A 16037-nucleotide genomic window follows, 5' to 3' on the forward strand; every position below is an offset into this window, starting at 1 on the left:
CTGTCACTGCCTGCCTCACAGATATTAAGACCACCCACTCCACTCTCACTGCCTGCCTCACAGATAGACCACCCACTCCACTCTCACTGCCTGCCTCACAGATAGACCACCCACTCCACTCTCACTGCCTGCCTCACAGATAGACCACCCACTCCACTCTCACTGCCTGCCTCACAGATAGACCACCCACTCCACTCTCACTGCCTGCCTCACAGATATTAAGACCACCCACTCCACTCTCACTGCCTGCCTCACAGATAGACCACCCACTCCTCTCACTGCCTGCCTCACAGATAGACCACCCACTCCACTCTCACTGCCTGCCTCACAGATAGACCACCCACTCCACTCTCACTGCCTGCCTCACAGATAGACCACCCACTCCACTCTCACTGCCTGCCTCACAGATAGACCACCCACTCCACTCTCACTGCCTGCCTCACAGATAGACCACCCACTCCACTCTCACTGCCTGCCTCACAGATAGACCACCCACTCCACTCTCACTGCCTGCCTCACAGATATTAAGACCACCCACTCCACTCTCACTGCCTGCCTCACAGATAGACCACCCACTCCACTCTCACTGCCTGCCTCACAGATAGACCACCCACTCCACTCTCACTGCCTGCCTCACAGATAGACCACCCACTCCACTCTCACTGCCTGCCTCACAGATAGACCACCCACTCCACTCTCACTGCCTGCCTCACAGATATTAAGACCACCCACTCCACTCTCACTGCCTGCCTCACAGATATTAAGACCACCCACTCCACTCTCACTGCCTGCCTCACAGATAGACCACCCACTCCTCTCACTGCCTGCCTCACAGATAGACCACCCACTCCACTCTCACTGCCTGCCTCACAGATAGACCACCCACTCCACTCTCACTGCCTGCCTCACAGATAGACCACCCACTCCACTCTCACTGCCTGCCTCACAGATAGACCACCCACTCCACTCTCACTGCCTGCCTCACAGATAGACCACCCACTCCACTCTCACTGCCTGCCTCACAGATAGACCACCCACTCCACTCTCACTGCCTGCCTCACAGATAGACCACCCACTCCACTCTCACTGCCTGCCTCACAGATATTAAGACCACCCACTCCACTCTCACTGCCTGCCTCACAGATATTAAGACCACCCACTCCACTCTCACTGCCTGCCTCACAGATAGACCACCCACTCCTCTCACTGCCTGCCTCACAGATAGACCACCCACTCCACTCTCACTGCCTGCCTCACAGATAGACCACCCACTCCACTCTCACTGCCTGCCTCACAGATAGACCACCCACTCCACTCTCACTGCCTGCCTCACAGATAGACCACCCACTCCACTCTCACTGCCTGCCTCACAGATAGACCACCCACTCCACTCTCACTGCCTGCCTCACAGATAGACCACCCACTCCACTCTCACTGCCTGCCTCACAGATAGACCACCCACTCCACTCTCACTGCCTGCCTCACAGATAGACCACCCACTCCACTGTCACTGCCTGCCTCACAGATATTAAGACCACCCACTCCACTCTCACTGCCTGCCTCACAGATAGACCACCCACTCCACTCTCACTGCCTGCCTCACAGATAGACCACCCACTCCACTCTCACTGCCTGCCTCACAGATAGACCACCCACTCCACTCTCACTGCCTGCCTCACAGATAGACCACCCACTCCACTCTCACTGCCTGCCTCACAGATATTAAGACCACCCACTCCACTCTCACTGCCTGCCTCACAGATAGACCACCCACTCCTCTCACTGCCTGCCTCACAGATAGACCACCCACTCCACTCTCACTGCCTGCCTCACAGATAGACCACCCACTCCACTCTCACTGCCTGCCTCACAGATAGACCACCCACTCCACTCTCACTGCCTGCCTCACAGATAGACCACCCACTCCACTCTCACTGCCTGCCTCACAGATAGACCACCCACTCCACTCTCACTGCCTGCCTCACAGATAGACCACCCACTCCACTCTCACTGCCTGCCTCACAGATATTAAGACCACCCACTCCACTCTCACTGCCTGCCTCACAGATAGACCACCCACTCCTCTCACTGCCTGCCTCACAGATAGACCACCCACTCCACTCTCACTGCCTGCCTCACAGATAGACCACCCACTCCACTCTCACTGCCTGCCTCACAGATAGACCACCCACTCCACTCTCACTGCCTGCCTCACAGATAGACCACCCACTCCACTCTCACTGCCTGCCTCACCGATAGACCACCCACTCCACTCTCACTGCCTGCCTCAGATATTAAAACGTGGATGCAAAAGAACTTTCTCAAACTAAACTGCAATAAATCGGAAATCATCATCATCGGTCCCAACTCCCTCACCAATTCCACCCAAGGTTTTTCACTGAACATTGATGGATCCACTGTTACACCCTCCACCCGCATCCGCAACCTTGGTATCATTTTTGACCCCACCCTTTCATTCCCTCCCCCATGTTAACCAAGTCACCAAAACCGCCTTCTTTCACCTCAAGAACATTGCCCGTCTCCGACCCTCTCTGTCATTTTCCGCAGCCGAAACACTCATCCATGCCTTCATCTCATCCCGCCTTGATTATTGCAACAGTATCCTCTACGGCACCACCTCCAAAGTCCTCAATAAACTGCAATATGTCCAGAATTCAGCTGCCCGCCTGCTCACCAGTACCCGTTCCAGAGACCATATTACACCTGTCCTCCGTGACCTTCACTGGCTACCGGTTAAACAAAGAATCCACTTCAAAACACTCCTGACCACCTACAAAGCACGAAATAACCTGGCTCCCCCATACCTCTGTGACCTCCTCAAACGCCATGCCCCCTCTCGCTCCCTCAGGTCTGGTGATGCAAACCTCCTCGATGTCCCCAAAACCAAACTCCGTACGTGGGGGGACAGAGCATTCGCCTTTGCTGCCCCAACCCTGTGGAATGCCCTCCCTAAGGCACTCAGAGATGCCCCCACCCTTCAAACCTTCAAATCCACCCTCAAAACCCACCTCTTCAAAATTGCCTTCCCTAGCTAACCCTTTTCACTGTCTTTTAATGTTCTTTAGCTTTTAGTGTTATTTTTCCTTTTTTTCTATTAAAGTTACTTTTAATTTGTTGTTACCTCTGTAAAGCCCCCCCATGTAAAGCGTCTTTGGGTACTCAGAAAAGCGCTATATAAGTTTGAGATATTATTATTATTATTATTAAGACCAAATGATCACATTGTTGTCATTATATTTTTCTTATTTCATTCAAAAAAGAAATATACATGCATTGTGGTTTATTATTATCTTATTTGACTGTTTTACCTGAAGGTTTCAAAATAAAGATAATCAAATCCAACCTCTTGCGTGACCGTAGCGGAGTACAGGAGGAAGGTGACCTCCTTCATGGGCTCCCCGTCGCTCCTCACCTCCCCCGACACGTCGTACCCTCCCACCACCAGGGGCTCCGTGGCCGGAGCGTTGGCGGTGGACACGCGCACCGACGTGGCGCTCTGGAGACAAACAAACAAACAAACAAACGCAAGTCATTACTTTTCTTACACACGGGCGGGCGGCGGGGGCTCAGGGGTAGAACGGCCGGATGGGAACCGTGAGATTCACAGTTTGAACCCTGTGGTGCTCCCCCAGAGTTAGTGTCAAAGTGTCCTTTTTTTTTTTTTATATATTTTTTATCCCACGATTTTGTAACCCATTTTTCACCCTGGTGTCAATCATCTACTGTGATCCTGGGCTCTACACACCCTCCACCAACCTAGTCCCCATATATGGGGGACAAGGGGAGAGCAACGGACTTGAACTCATGCTTCCTTCATGCCTGAGTGTCCAAGTTGCTCCTTTACACCTGACAGGGGGGAGTTTCCCTGGTTGGACGTAGCGCGTGGAAGGAACACGTTATTCCAACCAGTTCCTTTCCCCTCCATCAGGCGCCCCGGCTGGCCAGGGGGAGGCAGTTTAGAGACCAGGATTACTGCATGTTTTTTGTGAGGGTACCTACCCTAGGGGACACGGGGAGAACATGCAAACTCCACTCAGAAAGGCCCTTTCGCCAACCCAAAACTCAAAGTGTCCTTGAGCAAGACTCTGAACCCCTGATTGGTCCCGATGTGCAGGTTGGTGCCTTGCATGGTTTCCTCCACCATCGGTGTGTGAATGTAATGCAGAATGTAGAGCGCTTTGGATGAAAGTGCTATATATTATGAATGCACCGTTTACCATTTACAACAATGTATACATAGATATGAAAAGAGAAGGGAACCCGCACACTCGTATGCTCCAACAGATAACTTTTATTGACGACGTTTCGAGCCAAGGCTCTTCATCTGGTCAAACTCAACAATGTATAGAACAATGGCCTCCTCGTTTCTCTCTGCCTGAAATCTTGAGTTACTTTTTCTCTTGTGAAGAAAAAGAAATCAACCCTTTCTCAAAGTATTTGTCAGGATGTCAGTAAAACAACAGGATCATGTTCAGAAGACACTAACCTTCTCCAATGTCCAGGAAGGATGGGAGGCTGTGATGTCATAATTTCCAGGAAGTACTTTGGAAAACGTATACCTGTGAAACGACACACACTTATTCGGGTATAATTGGCCTAATAATGACTTTTTTAGGACCTAGTTAACAGAGTTAATCATAATAACAGTATGTGACTCTTATTGTGTTGTTGTTTGGGTTAGATTTCTTTAAACCTGGTGCAGGTTAAAGTAAAACTACAATAAGGTTTTTGCTGTCTTGTCATGTTGTGTCTATCTGTCAACTCACTCTCTGTGCATTCTGCATTCAGCACGCTCTGATAGACATGTCAAAACTTCTCCTCTCCACCAGCAGGGGGTGCTGGAGCACCCTCCGCACCCCCCTTCCAGCGCTGATGCACACGTTTACTGATCACATCATTACTGTGTAGATGCAACTGCTCCTATACACCATAATATCAATTAACCCATTCTGAACGGGAACCCATTTTGGTGGTGTCAGCATCATGTTATGCTTTAGCTATTGAAAAATAGCAGATCTACAAGCTCGTAGGTCTGCTATTTTTTGAAAAAAATCGAAGAACGACTGACATTTCTAGAATCTGATCTCAGGTCAGAATGGGTTAATCAGACCAGTGTGTGTCCAGTGTGTAACCTCGTATGAATCTGATCTCAGGTCAGAATGGGTTAACACATTATGTGCACAACATTCACTTCAAAATAGCGAAGTGGGGTGCCCACAGTTAGATATTTTGGAAGGGGAAAAAAACCAAGATGTCCACAGACAGTCCTGGGCACTACATGCGGTAGTTCCTAGGACGTCTGTGGACGTCTTGGGCATATATTGTGTTAAAAATGAAGTCGTGGGTCACATACTTTCCCCCAGCCAGGGTGAGGCCAGTCTGGAGCCTGTCCTCGGTTCCCTCTCGGCTGAGTTTCACTTCCACTCCCGCAGGACCCAACGGGTGACCTTTACTGAGGACCTGGAGATCACACAGATACATTAGAATACAGGTCCTTTACTGAGGACCTGGAGATCACACAGATACAACTGGAATTACAATAGTCAATTAACCCCCATTAACCCATTCTGACCTGAGATCAGATTCTAAAAATGTCTTCTACATCCTGACAGTTTTCTGAAAAAGCTATGTTTCTATGTCAGTCGTTCATCGATTATTCAAAAAGTAGCAGACCTAAAAGCTCGTAGCGCGCCACTCGGTGGCGCGCTATGAGCTTGTAGATCTGCTATTTTCCAATAGATTAAAGCATAACATAATGCTGACACCAAAATGGGTTAAGACCTGGAAGGCATCCGTGTGTCAACTTAGCGTTTAACCACTTTGACCATTATTTTAAACTTTTAGCGGTTGATCTAGAAGCTCGTAGCGGCTTGTAGATCTGCATTTTTTTATTTATTGTGAACACGTGCAAATCTTTGAATATATTATTAGTAGTAGTTATTCACCATGATACAGAATACTAACACTGGAAACAAAAGGTGCTCCGTTGCACACTGGGTGCGTTTGTTTTCGGAAAACCGACGGAGAAAACGCAGCTAAAAATCCAAAAACGCGTCCAGTGTTCAGGGACCTTTACCGCTTCAAACAAAAAATGCATAAATGTGATTCCTCACCGTGAAGACAGATACATAAATACACATAAATGTGATTCCTCACCGTGGGAGACACAGGAGAAGACAGATACATAAATACATAAATGTGATTCCTCACCGTGGGAGACAGATACATAAATACATAAATGTGATTCCTCACCGTGGGAGACACAGAGAAGACAGATACATAAATACATAAATGTGATTCCTCACCGTGGGAGACAGATACATAAATACATAAATGTGATTCCTCACCGTGGGAGACGGATACATAAATACATAAATGTGATTCCTCACCGTGGGAGACAGATACATAAATACATAAATGTGATTCCTCACCGTGGGAGACACCGATAAGACAGATACATAAATACATAAATGTGATTCCTCACCGTGGGAGACAGATACATAAATACATAAATGTGATTCCTCACCGTGGGAGACACCGATAAGACAGATACATAAATACATAAATGTGATTCCTCACCGTGGGAGACAGATACATAAATACATAAATGTGATTCCTCACCGTGCCAGACACCGAGAAGCCGGTGAAGACAAAGTTGATGTCCTGTTCCCGGGTGCAGATGTCGTTGACACCGTCCACGTGCAGATCAACGCTAGTCGGTTCTAGAGGAAAAAGAAAAGAGCAGAGATTAAAACAGGGTGGCATTTTGCATCCCAAAATGCAGTTTATTGTTAAGTTAATAAAACAACGACCTCTGCATCCATGGGATGCACTATACTGTACTATACTGTAACCGTTTTTTTATTCTAGTTTATTTTGCTAGCTTTAGTTATAATAATCATTTCTTCTTCTGTTTTCTACATGAATATACCGTAACTGCAATTTGTAAAAATGGCAAAATATGACTCCTAATGTCGTTGAAGTGGGACTCATAAGATGTCCCTGGGACTCATCTCTAAAAGACCATCCCAGCATCCTGGGACTCATCTCTAAAAGACCATCCCTGCATCCTGGGACTCATTTCTAAAAGACCATCCCTGCATCCTGGGACTCATTTCTAAAAGACCATCCCTGCATCCTGGGACTCATCTCTAAAAGACCATCCCTGCATCCTGGGACTCATTTCTAAAAGACCATCCCTGCATCCTGGGACTCATCTCTAAAAGACCATCCCTGCATCCTGGGACTCATTTCTAAAAGACCATCCCTGCATCCTGGGACTCATTTCTAAAAGACCATCCCTGCATCCTGAGACTCATTTCTAAAAGACCATCCCTGCATCCTGGGACTCATTTCTAAAAGACCATCCCTGCATCCTGAGACTCATTTCTAAAAGACCATCCCTGCATCCTGGGACTCATTTCTAAAAGACCATCCCTGCATCCTGGGACTCATTTCTAAAAGACCATCCCTGCATCCTGAGACTCATTTCTAAAAGACCATCCCTGCATCCTGGGACTCATTTCTAAAAGACCATCCCTGCATCCCGGGACTCATTACATTGAAAACCTGTTTACATCACTATGACGGAGGTAAGGAAGGCATTCACAGAGAACTACGGCAGATGGGTAAAGTAACCAGAAGAACATCCATAGTTCAGCTAAAGAAGGGGAATAATCCTTCCCAAAGCTTCTGGGTTACAGCAGGGCTACTCTACACTACTGTACATTATGCTCAACTACAGCAGCTTTACAGTAGCTTCAAGGCTACAGTAGCACTCACTTACTGCTCATTACTCCTATAGTAATAAAAATAATAGAGAGACCAGTTCCTTTCCCCTCCATCAGGCGCCTCCCGGCTGGCCAGGGGGAGGCAGTATAGAGACGTAACCATTTGATAGGACGGAGTTCAGGGTGTTAACTGTAAATGCATGGCAGTGACTGTACTCTTACCAAAGCTCCACCCGATCGGGGGTTCAATCTTCAAGACGAAGTCTCCCTGTAAAAGAGCAACAACATGTCTTTACAAGTTTACATAGCCATAGGATGGTGTCAATAATAATAATAATAATAACAACACAAGGATGATGAGACCATTAAACGTGTTCACATGACAGCAGTGGTCTACTGTACCTACCTTGTCATACAAGGGGATCATAAAGTAACCGTTGATCGGGGCACAGTCCGTCTGGTACTTCAACGAGCCTTGTTTTGTGTACAGTTTGATCTGTGTAAAGAAAAGGAGAAAAGGGTCTGTTAGTCTCTATTTCAAGTTCAACCCATCTTCATAGAGCAGGATAATATGTCTATACAGCTCATTACTGTGCGGAAATATACATAAATCTTCGTGTTTGAGCACAAAAAGCATTTTGAGAACCCACAAATTCCAGCGCTTCGCGCACGCACGCACACTGTGCGCCCCCCCCCCCCCCCCCACACACACAATCATTCTACAGTTGTGGCCCCCGGCCTAATCTAATTGAATACCCCTGCTCTATAGTATAGGGGTATGTGTGTGTGTAGGGGTGGGCGAGATTGTGATAAATATCGTCGAGACGATACAATACAATGTCTGCACGATTTTGACATTTGAGATATTGTACGAAACGCGATAGAGTGAATTCACATGCTACGATTTGCAGTTCTATACCTTCGTTTATACTTCTGTAGAACGATGGTTTTCGTTAGCCAAAAACAATACATATTTTGGTCTAAATGGCTCATTGGCAAATGGCTAAATATGACTCCTAACGTGGTTGAAGTGGGACTCATAAAATGTCCCTGGGACTTACTACTTTGTTCATAAAACAATATTGATTGAAATATTTATAAACAGTTTGCAGAATTACAGTACATGTCAAGCACAAACTCAATACAAAGACTGTTAACAGTAAGTGGACGACCCAATTAAGCATTACACTTGTTTACAAGAGGGTCCACCATGTTCAAATCATCAAAACATTTAGAGACGTACAAATAAGACACTTCTATATAGTCAAAGAACAGAACAGGAATTCATCATAAAGGAGGTGAAAATAAACGTATACAGTGAGGGGAAAAAAGGAGTCAAGGGATTCACATGTCTTAATGACTGTTGGTAGGGCGTTCCACATTTTGGTGACATAGGAGTGAAAATAATTTAGTCCCTTGTTTGTGCCGAATCTGGGTTGTACATGGTTCATTGCACTCCCTCTGGTGTTGTGGGTGCACCTCCACAGACCATCCCTGCATCCCGGGACTCATTACATTGAACACCTAATGACATCACTGATTGTGACAGCATAATTATCGCCCCCCCGCCCCCCAGGTATGTGGGTCGGTGTTGCCGTCTGGCCGTTGCCAGGTTTAAGTAGTTAATAAGTAGATGTTAAGTACCGGCTGAAGTGTGAAGGAACCTGGGCTTTAGACGATGCAACAACCGAATGGTCAACCAGCTGGCTTCAGTCAGTGTGGCTAATTAATCTCATTATGTCTGTGAATCAATGAGGCCCTGGTCAGACGGCTGGAACGGCTAGTATTCAGCGTCAGCACGTGGCAGAGGCCCTTTAAAGGCTGACGCTTTAGGTAGAAACTAGGCATGTAACGATATATCGTATATCGATAATTCATCCTGACGATAATAATTAATTTAATTAAATAAGAAAATCGATTTTGATGTGAAATGTGAGCTTTTAATCATATCCATTCCCATGATCATATTCAAGTGCTTTTGGAGAGAAATGAGACACTTTCAGTAGTAGAGCACTGTAGTGTGTCTGTGACTGTAGAGGGGAGCTGTGTGTCTGTGACTGTAGAGGGGAGCTGTGTGTCTGTGACTGTAGAGGGGAGCTGTGTGTGTCTGTGACTGTAGAGAGGAGCTGTGTGTGTCTGTGACTGTAGAGGGGAGCTGTGTGTGTTTGTGACTGTAGAGGGGAGCTGTGTGTGTCTGTGACTGTAGAGGGGAGCTGTGTGTGTCTGTGACTGTAGAGGGGAGCTGTGTGTCTGTGACTGTAGAGGGGAGCTGTGTGTCTGTGACTGTAGAGGGGAGCTGTGTGTGTCTGTGACTGTAGAGGGGAGCTGTGTGTGTCTGTGACTGTAGAGGGGAGCTGTGTGTCTGTGACTGTAGAGGGGAGCTGTGTGTATGTGACTGTAGAGGGGAGCTGTGTGTCTGTGAGTGTAGAGGGGAGCTGTGTGTCTGTGACTGTAGAGGGGAGCTGTGTGTGTCTGTGACTGTAGAGAGGAGCTGTGTGTGTCTGTGACTGTAGAGGGGAGCTGTGTGTGTCTGTGACTGTAGAGGGGAGCTGTGTGTCTGTGACTGTAGAGGGGAGCTGTGTGTGTCTGTGACTGTAGAGGGGAGCTGTGTGTATCTGTGACTGTAGAGAGGAGCTGTGTGTGTCTGTGACTGTAGAGAGGAGCTGTGTGTGTCTGTGACTGTAGAGGGGAGCTGTGTGTGTCTGTGACTGTAGAGAGGAGCTGTGTGTGTCTGTGACTGTAGAGGGGAGCTGTGTGTGTCTGTGACTGTGCCCAGGTGATGGTCGTTGATGCTCATTAATACATCAAGGAAGGCAATTATTTTTCTGCACTGTCAAAAGTAATGCTACTTCTTTTGCAATGTAGTTAAATAAAAATGTTAAAAATGGGTAAAGTATATAGAGTTGGAGGTTTGATCGATCGATTGGAAATTCTAACAGTTAGTAGAATTGGTACAGCGACAGTTCAATGGAAGTACAGGTCAATATAAAACTAGAAAAAAGTCCTAAAATATGTTTTTACATTAGGGACAGGGTCCTTCATTTCCAATTAATCAAGAGGGAGTTCAGCATTGTGTAAACAGAGCTATGTCATAAATGTTATACAGGTCAGGGTATAAAGCTTTTTTTAAAGAAATAGCAGCAACCTTTTGCAGTCACTTTGGGGACAAATAGCAGAATTATCTCAAGACTATTTAAATAATAGTATACTAAAAAAAAAGAGCCTCAGATTTAGCCTACGATTTAGACTCTCGTAAATTCTGACATCTTGTCAGAATCGAAATTGAGAGATTGAGATTGAAATATTTATGAACAGTTTGCAGAATGACAGTCTTTGTATTGAGCTGTGCTTGAAATGTACTGTTACCTTTTGTGTGGACGACCCAATAAAGCACATTACACTTGTTTACAAGAGGGTCCACCTTGTTCAATTCATCAAAACATTTAGATGTACAAATAGACACTTACTATATAAATCATAAACCAATATAAACCATCACTCAGTCTTATTAGATAGCACAGAATGCTAACGTTAGCTTCAGCCTAGCTGTCAGACATATAGCTGTCATCGCTTTCATTCAAACTGTCTATAATATGCTCCAGTTAGCATAGCACTTATTTATGATAACTCTATATATAATGCCCATATAGCAGCATTAGCTACCAGAAGCTAGCAGTTAGCTTCAGCCTATAGCTGTCAGTCAGGCGTATTATAGCTGTCATCGCTTTCATTCAAACTGCCATCCATCCATCCAGCTAGCATTAGCACCAATAGCTACCAGGTCCAGAGCTATAGCAGTTAAACTGCATAGCACCATTAGCTACCAGGTGCTATAGCAGTTTAGCTTTAACTGTTATCCTCCAGCTCATAGAATAGATATATATATGTTTATATGCTCCAGCTAACTAGCATAGCACTTATTGTTTACGATAACTCTATGCCCAACATAGAGCAGCAATTAGCTACCATGAAGCTAGCAGTTAGCATCAGCCTATAGCTGTCAGCCATAGCTGTCATCGCTTTCATTCAAACTGTCAGCCATCCATTCAGCTAGCATAGACAGCACCTTAAGGTCCAGAGCTAGTTAAACTGTCAGCCTCCAGCCCAAATATATATGTCTATATAATATATGCTCCAGCTAGCATAGCACTTCTTATTTATGATAACTCTATGCCCATATAGCAGTAAGATAGCAGCATTAGCTACGAGGTCCATAGCAGTTAGCTTTAACTGTTATCCTCTAGCTCATAGAATGATATATATATATATTAATATATGCTCCAGCTAGCATAGCACTTGTTTATGATAACTATATGGCAGTGGTTCCCAAGGTGGGGTCCTCCGGGGTCCCCCAGGGGGTCCTTGAAAATGTCAATATGGGGGTCCTTGACATGAAACGGTTTGCTCTATCTAATGGCATTAGCTGCCACCAGAAGCTAGCGGTTAGCTTCTTCTCGCAGCCCTCTCTCCCCTCACCTCGATCAGGGAGTAGTTGATCTCCACGTCGGACTTGACGAATCCTCCGCACGCCACCACGATGTCGTCCGAGGACACGCTGCTCATCAGCTGGCAGCAGCACGCGAAGCCCAGCATGAAGCACAGCGTGCCCATGTCCGTCCGCAGGGTGATCATCCCGATCATCTTTAATTAGAACGATCTGTAGTATTATTATTAATATCTCTGTGCGTCGGGTCTACTGTACTCTCCCTGGATGGACTGAACGGATCATAGAGCACAGCACGCTGCCTCCGCTTCCGTACCAGCTGAGCCGCACTGTTGCCAGGTAAAGATTGTGCTGCGCGAGAGAAATAAGCAGCCAGGTATAATTATGAAAACGATTGATTGATTCAATTCAATTCAAACTTTATTATTCAAGACGCTCACAGGTGGCGGAAGCCGCGGAACACATAAAACATATTAAAAACACAAGTAAACAAACTATAAATAAACAAAGCATAAACAAACAGGGGGGACTTATCTCTGTACATTGATTGATTGATTGATTGATTAATGTATTAACAGATTGGAGAATTACAGTAGGCCTATACATTTCAAGCACAACTGAACTCAAAACAAAACTGTTTTGATTGATTTATTGATTGATTCTCTTTTTCTCTCTACTTCTACTCCTTGATTGCTCTTTATTCTTTATTGAGTTTATTCTGTCCCTTTTGTTTACTGTGCTTATTGCTGTTTTGTTTTGAATATTATGCTGTCTATTAATTTTATGCTATCTATGAATTTTATGCTATCTATGCCGCTGCATTGTCTGTAAGGAATTAAGCCAAACAAAAATAAGTTTTACTCTTATGTGCCTGTAGGCTGTAGGCCTACACAAGATGCAACAATAAAGTCCAACCTTGAATCTCACCTTGAACCTTGAACCTTCAACAAAGCTACTGTACTACACTTTAGAAACAAGCCCAAATAAGCGACTACACTTTAGAAACAAATAAGCGACTACACTTTAGAAACAAGCCCAAATAAGCGACTACACTTTAAAAAACAAGCCCAAATAAGCGACTACCGGTATAGCCTACACTTTAGAAGCAAGCCCAAATAAGCAACTACACTTTTAATAACAAGCTCAAAATAGCAACTATACATACCCAGTCGCTTACAATAAGCGGACATGGCAACACTCGACACTGGTCTGTGGCCAAATGCATCGCATGCATCAGCGACACCTATTGCCTTGGAGGTGCTATAACCCCACCGCAGCTTTCATTATACTGTATATCAAGTGTACTGGTGGAAATGTACAGGAAAAAGTACTCTTTTTTTGTTTTACTTATGTAAAACTATCAGTATTACTGCAATACATAAATACTATATTATTATTATTATTAAGTATTGGCATCAAAATGTCCCATATTTAACGTTTTCAAATAAAAAAATATTTTGATAATAGCAGACCGGCTATTTTCAAATGGCCAAAATGGTGTTTTAATGTATGTATTAATAAACTAAAGTTTTCAAATAAATGTAGTGGAGTAAAAGTACAATATTTTGACCCAAGATGTATTGAGAAAAAAGTACTGCCGTAGCAGACAACCCACAGCACTCCAGATTAAAACAAAATGTCCTTTTGCATGCTTTGTATTTACCTCTCTGACGAGACTGAACAAATGCACTGAGACAGGAGTATTGGAAATTAAAAATACTCAAAGTAAAAGCGCCTAAAATGTTACTTAACCCATACCCATTTAGGCCTGACGTCGACATTTATTATTATAATTTTCTTTCCTGAAAAACCTAATTTCTATATCAGTGGTTCTCAATATTTAATATCAAGGACCCCCACAATTATATGTAATTAGCCCGCCGACCCCCATCTGAAAATAGGTTGTTCCAGGGACCCCACAGAAGCAAAGATTTCAGATTTGAGGCACATTTTCACAAATTTTCAAAAATAGCAGACCTACAAGTTCATAGCGCGGCACTCGGTGCCTTGAACTTGTATATCTGCTATTTTTCAATAGCTAAAGTATAACATAATGCTTCAAACACCAAAAGGGGTTCCCGCCCAAAATGGGTTAAGTTCAGTAGCCTACTTTTCTTTCTGCAGGAAAAAAACATACGAAAAATTATGTTTGTTAAGTTTAATTAATAGCATATAACAAAACCGTTAAATAACGACCGTAACAGCATTCCTCTCCAGTATTATTCTCAAACACTGAGATAAACCAGATGAATTCATATCAGTAAGAAGAGCACAAAGACATGTAGGATGATAAGAAGTATTAATAAATGTTCTCTTATGAAAACCCAGAGTTTCAAACCATGGAAGTGGTTTGAACGAAAAACCAAAGTAGTTACTACTCTGCTATAAAAGTAATGAACAATTATAAACAATTAGTGTTAAAATAGTTTCATACATATTAGGGCGCCACCCTTATCCCTTTATCCCTAAACGTCTTTATTTATTTACATGTTTTACTATTTTAAAAACATTTTAGAATAGTTAAACTAGCCGATCTACATCGAGACATTGTGAGCTTGTAGATCGGCTATTTGAACTATTTTCAAAATAGTAAAAAAAAAAATGGCAAAATTAGTTTAGAGATAAGGGGTTAAGGCGTGGCACAAGATATATAGCCCTTAAAGTGCAAAGAAAGTCAGAATGTGAAGAAAAAGCTGAATCCATCACAGACGGTTCAATCGCCAGTGGTTAAAAGAAAGGTCCTTCTTGGAAGGTAAATCAGGATCATACAGTGTATACAGTAAGGAGGGAGGGGGGGGGGGGGGGATACACAGAAACATTAAAAAAGGCAGCGAGGGCTTCTTGATGAGGCCCAAGATAACATACTGTAGTCCTCACCGAGTCACCTTATGTGTGTAGTCCTCACCGAGTCACCTTATGTGTGTAGTCCTCACCGAGTCACCTTATGTGTGTAGTCCTCACCGAGTCACCTTATGTGTGTAGTCCTCACCGAGTCACCTTATGTGTGTAGTCCTCACCGAGTCACCTTATGTGTGTAGTCCTCACCGAGTCACCTTATGTGTTGTGTAGTCCTCACCGAGTCACCTTATGTGTGTAGTCCTCACCGAGTCACCTTATGTGTGTAGTCCTCACCGAGTCACCTTATGTGTGTAGTCCTCACCGAGTCACCTTATGTGTTGTGTAGTCCTCACCGAGTCACCTTATGTGTGTAGTCCTCACAGAGTCACCTTATGTGTGTAGTCCTCACCGAGTCACCTTATGTGTTGTGTAGTCCTCACCGAGTCACCTTATGTGTGTAGTCCTCACAGAGTCACCTTATGTGTGTAGTCCTCACCGAGTCACCTTATGTGTGTAGTCCTCACCGAGTCACCTCATGTGTGTAGTCCTCACCGAGTCACCTCATGTGTGTAGTCCTCACCGAGTCACCTCATGTGTGTAGTCCTCACCGAGTCACCTCATGTGTGTAGTCCTCACCGAGTCACCTTATGTGTGTAGTCCTCACCGAGTCACATTATGTGTGTAGTCCTCACCGAGTCACCTTATGTGTGTAGTCCTCACCGAGTCACCTTATGTGTGTAGTCCTCACCGAGTCACCTTATGTGTGTAGTCCTCACCGAGTCACCTCATGTGTGTAGTCCTCACCGAGTCACCTCATGTGTGTAGTCCTCACCGAGTCACCTCATGTGTGTAGTCCTCACCGAGTCACCTTATGTGTGTAGTCCTCACCGAGTCACCTCATGTGTGTAGTCCTCACCGAGTCACCTCATGTGTGTAGTCCTCACCGAGTCACCTCATGTGTGTAGTCCTCACCGAGTCACCTCATGTGTGTAGTCCTCACCGAG

General features: G+C 44.9%; 1 protein-coding gene across 1 annotated transcript in view; it reads right to left on the reverse strand.

Annotated features, from left to right (window-relative positions):
* nomo (nodal modulator) overlaps positions 1-12453 on the reverse strand; it is a 57663-nt gene extending 45210 nt beyond the window's left edge. The window contains exons 1-7 of the mRNA XM_080759675.1: positions 12228-12453; positions 8158-8247; positions 7974-8019; positions 6643-6743; positions 5375-5481; positions 4508-4580; positions 3365-3517 (exon numbers count right to left, since the gene is read on the reverse strand). Coding sequence (XP_080615801.1) covers positions 3365-3517; positions 4508-4580; positions 5375-5481; positions 6643-6743; positions 7974-8019; positions 8158-8247; positions 12228-12392 — 735 coding nt within the window. The 5' untranslated portion in view covers positions 12393-12453. The remainder of the gene's footprint in view (positions 1-3364; positions 3518-4507; positions 4581-5374; positions 5482-6642; positions 6744-7973; positions 8020-8157; positions 8248-12227) is intronic.
* Between the last annotated feature and the right edge of the window lie 3584 nt (positions 12454-16037).

Source organism: Protomyctophum bolini, assembly GCF_963924005.1.
Source record: "Protomyctophum bolini genome assembly, chromosome: 3".
NCBI classification, from domain to species: Eukaryota; Metazoa; Chordata; class Actinopteri; order Myctophiformes; family Myctophidae; genus Protomyctophum; species Protomyctophum bolini.